At 31.2% G+C, this 3,595-nt stretch overlaps 1 protein-coding gene across 1 annotated transcript; it reads left to right on the forward strand.

Annotated features, from left to right (window-relative positions):
- The first annotated feature begins 1,945 nt into the window (after nt 1-1,945).
- LOC108454827 (zinc finger A20 and AN1 domain-containing stress-associated protein 6-like) lies at nt 1,946-3,266 on the forward strand. Its single transcript, XM_017753413.2, has one exon. The coding sequence runs from the start codon at nt 2,344-2,346 to the stop codon at nt 2,845-2,847; it is 504 nt and encodes a 167-aa protein (XP_017608902.1). The 5' UTR covers nt 1,946-2,343; the 3' UTR covers nt 2,848-3,266.
- Nucleotides 3,267-3,595: the final 329 nt, after the last annotated feature.

Consider the following 3,595-nt stretch of genomic DNA (forward strand, 5'->3'; position numbering starts at 1 on the left):
AGAATTAACCCAAAATTGATATTTGCCTATCTGTGAACCCCTTGCCCCAAATCGGTTTAGATTGTGAGGTTGAGAGACAATTAGTTCTTTCTGACTCATTAGATTAGTGGAAAATTGAGAGATCCTGCTAGGATACCGACTCATTAGTTGATTGAATTTATATATTAGTTTTCCCATTTTAGGATTTTCTGCATGTTTATTTATTTTCTTATAAAACTCAATTCTTTTTACTTTACATTTGTCGTATTACAATTTATCTAAATTACTAATTAAATCTAGTTTAGGTTAGTACAATCTTCAAAATACTTATTGACTCCGTTGTAAAACTATATTACAATCCCATATTTTTAGTAGTAGTATTTACACTTTGGATGTTAGTAAGTCCGGAGGCGGTCAGTTGCATGGTGGTGTGAACCTGTTCCGTGTGGAATCATGAGAGGATGCGAACTCATCACATATTAATTCCAAGATGCAAACCATGTAAGTTGTGGGTCGGTTCTAATTGGGTAATTGGATAGCGGGTCGGTAATGACAAACATCATAACAAGTTTAAATATTACATTTACTATAGAAATAAAAAAAGTATATTTAAAATAATGGAAATAATTTAAAAGTTTTTGAAAATTTATAATTATTTTTAAAAATATTAATTAAAAAGTTTTAAAATATTATCAGATAATAAAGTTATTTAAAAAATAAGTATAAAATTCAAAAAAAAATAAAAAAAAATCGATAACAAAACAAAACTAAACCAAACTATAATAGAGGATTTATAAAATTTAAAAATACCCAACCTAACTCAAACCCTTTATCACCCCATATATAATAACTCGATTACCAAAAGTCTTGTGTCCAGCAACTTTTTCTGACTCTTTGTTAATTACTCAAATTTAAATTGTTAAAAGGCAAGAAATTTGTATAAATGTTTAGCATTTTCTTAGCCTCCCCTACTTTAGTCGTTGACAAATTAAATAATAACAATTTTAAACTGCATTCCACATTCCTCCACCCCTTCGTAATATACCTCTATTTTTATTTTAATTTTGCACTTAAATTTAGTATCAATATTTACTTTAGTATTTGAATTTTTTTACCCAATTTAGGGTTTATAATGATTAACTTGATATTTAAATTTTTAACCTAATTAAATATTTATAATTTTTATTAGAGTATGTATTGAAAATTTATTGGATCACATGATATTGGTAATTATAGATATTAAATTAAACATTAAAATTAAACTTGAATATCAAATTTAAACACTAAATTAAATATTGAAGTTAAATCTAAATACTAAACCATATATTAAAAAAAAAAAAAAAACCTCTACTCCAATTCAAGCCTACGTGGCAATGAAACAAATCTTACATAATCATTTAAATTATTAATTAGCAGATTCCATAATTTGTTTTCATACTTTTTTTAAGTTTATTTTTATATTTGATGCTAATTCGGTGGTCCTAAACCCAGCTCAGCTCTGACAGAGCAAAGCTTTTAAACTTTCGTCAAGACCTTCAATTATTAGCCGCTGAACCATGCCACATATCATGCACCCAAACCGCACCACCTTCCTTCTCCCACTCGCCCCTAATGGCGCGTCTTTCACGATGTCTTCCGCTTGAGCCCTCGACGTATTAACTTCATCAATCAACACAATGATTATATTTTCTTCAAGAGTTTACAAATATATTTATAAATAAAATTTGTGTATTTAAATAATTATAATTAAAAGAATATAAATTTGAGCATATATTCTTTCGTTTAAGTGTTTGAGGATTATGGATATTAATAAATTTATCATAATTTTTTCTTATTTTAAAAAATAATTAAAATTATAAAAACTAATTCTTTCAGAAGGAAAACCGTCACGTGAGAAGATAATTAGGTAAGACGTTGGTTAAGAGAAGTAGTGCGCGTGATTCATTTAAATTGTTGGTGTCTCTCTCTTCCTTGGTGTGTGCATGAATTTGCGTGGCCATATTTAATTTGCAGGCAATTAGAATAACCAAAGGCGGCTTCGCTAGGCTTCCATTTTTGGCCTTTCAATTAAAAAATTATTGATTATTTATTGCTTGCTTTTTGTGTTTTTGGTTCCCTATCCATCGTTGCTTCTTCCCTTCCCACCCTTTAAGATTATTGCCTCTTTACGCTTTATTTCCTTTGTTCACATTCTTCCTTCCACCTTTTCCTTTACTTCCTTTTTCCTTTCAATTTTTTTGCTTTACATTTCTCATGTTTCTCTTTTTTCTATTATCTCTGTTTTAGATCTCGGAGATCTTAACTCAAGTAAATTTAATTTCACAAGAAATTTAGCAGATCGAAAGATTTTTTCTTTTTTTAAAAATGGCGGAGGAGCATAGATGCCAAACGCCGGAAGGCCACCGTCTTTGCGTTAACAACTGCGGCTTTTTCGGAAGTCCGGCGACAATGAATCTTTGCTCTAAATGTTATAGAGATTTCCGTCTTAAAGAACAACAGGGAGCTACTTCCATCAAATCATCTCTTTCTTCCTCTCCTTCGTTTTCGTCTTCGTCAGTCGTTGTCGAATCCGTTTCTCAGGTTCCGCTGTTCAATCTGCCTGAATTCATTGGAGAATCGCCAGTTCCTGCGGTGGAGGTTGCCCTGGTGGCTGAGCAACGGCCGCAACAGCAACAACCGAATCGATGCATGGTTTGCAGGAAACGGGTCGGGTTGACCGGGTTCAGGTGCAAATGCGAGATTACATTTTGCGGGTCCCATAGGTATCCAGAGAATCACGGGTGTACCTTCGATTTCAAGAAGGTTGGGAGAGAGGAGATTGCACGCGCAAATCCACTGGTCAAAGCAGAGAAGCTGGAGAAGATTTGAGATGAAAGTGGAAAGCCATTGGATCCCTCGACTTTCGATGAAAGAAAAAAAAAAGCAAATGAAAATGATCTCTTTGAGATTGCGACACGTGTTTAGATGTAGTCCCCACCATTAAGAGAAACGAATTAGGCTGGATAAAATTATTTTCATCCTAATAGGTTTTCTTAAAATATATATAATATTTTAATTTATGTGCCTCTTTTAGTCTTTCTCTTTTGTAAAAAAAGACTTTTTTTTTTTTTTTCTTTTCCAAGTTTTTTCCTTTTTTATTTATCTGGAGTGGAAAAATGAAAGAAAAATGAAAATTGGAATGTAGATTATGTTTTCAATTATTGATGTGTAACTGTGGTGGAAGCCACCAATTTCGATAGCTATTTCCTCGAATTGAATGTGAGTGTTATCTTTTCAAAAGACATAAATATTGATGGGGCCCTCTGTTTCCTATCGCTTGTCCATTCAACCTTGCAAGTCAACAAAAGGAAATTAAAAATGTATAGAGGGAATTAGAAAAGAAATCAAAAGGAATGGCAGGGTTGTATATCAAGTACTTCCGAGTTTGTGTTTCATTTAGAAAATATTTAAATTCGGTTCTATTATTATAAACTTGACTTTGTGTTCATCACTTAAATTTAATATTTGATTTTCATAGTTAAATCAAGTTTTTTTATTATTTATAAATTTATTTTCAGTATTCTAATATATGTTAAACTACTACTTTACTCAATATTTGTATATAAAATAAGTTTAA

This window comes from Gossypium arboreum, chromosome 9, assembly GCF_025698485.1.
Source record: "Gossypium arboreum isolate Shixiya-1 chromosome 9, ASM2569848v2, whole genome shotgun sequence".
Taxonomy (NCBI): domain Eukaryota; kingdom Viridiplantae; phylum Streptophyta; class Magnoliopsida; order Malvales; family Malvaceae; genus Gossypium; species Gossypium arboreum.

Coding starts and splice junctions, on each gene's coding strand:
- LOC108454827 (XM_017753413.2), top strand. CDS start 2,344: ATGGCGGAGGAGCATAGATGCCAAACGCCGGAAGGCCACCGTCTTTGC.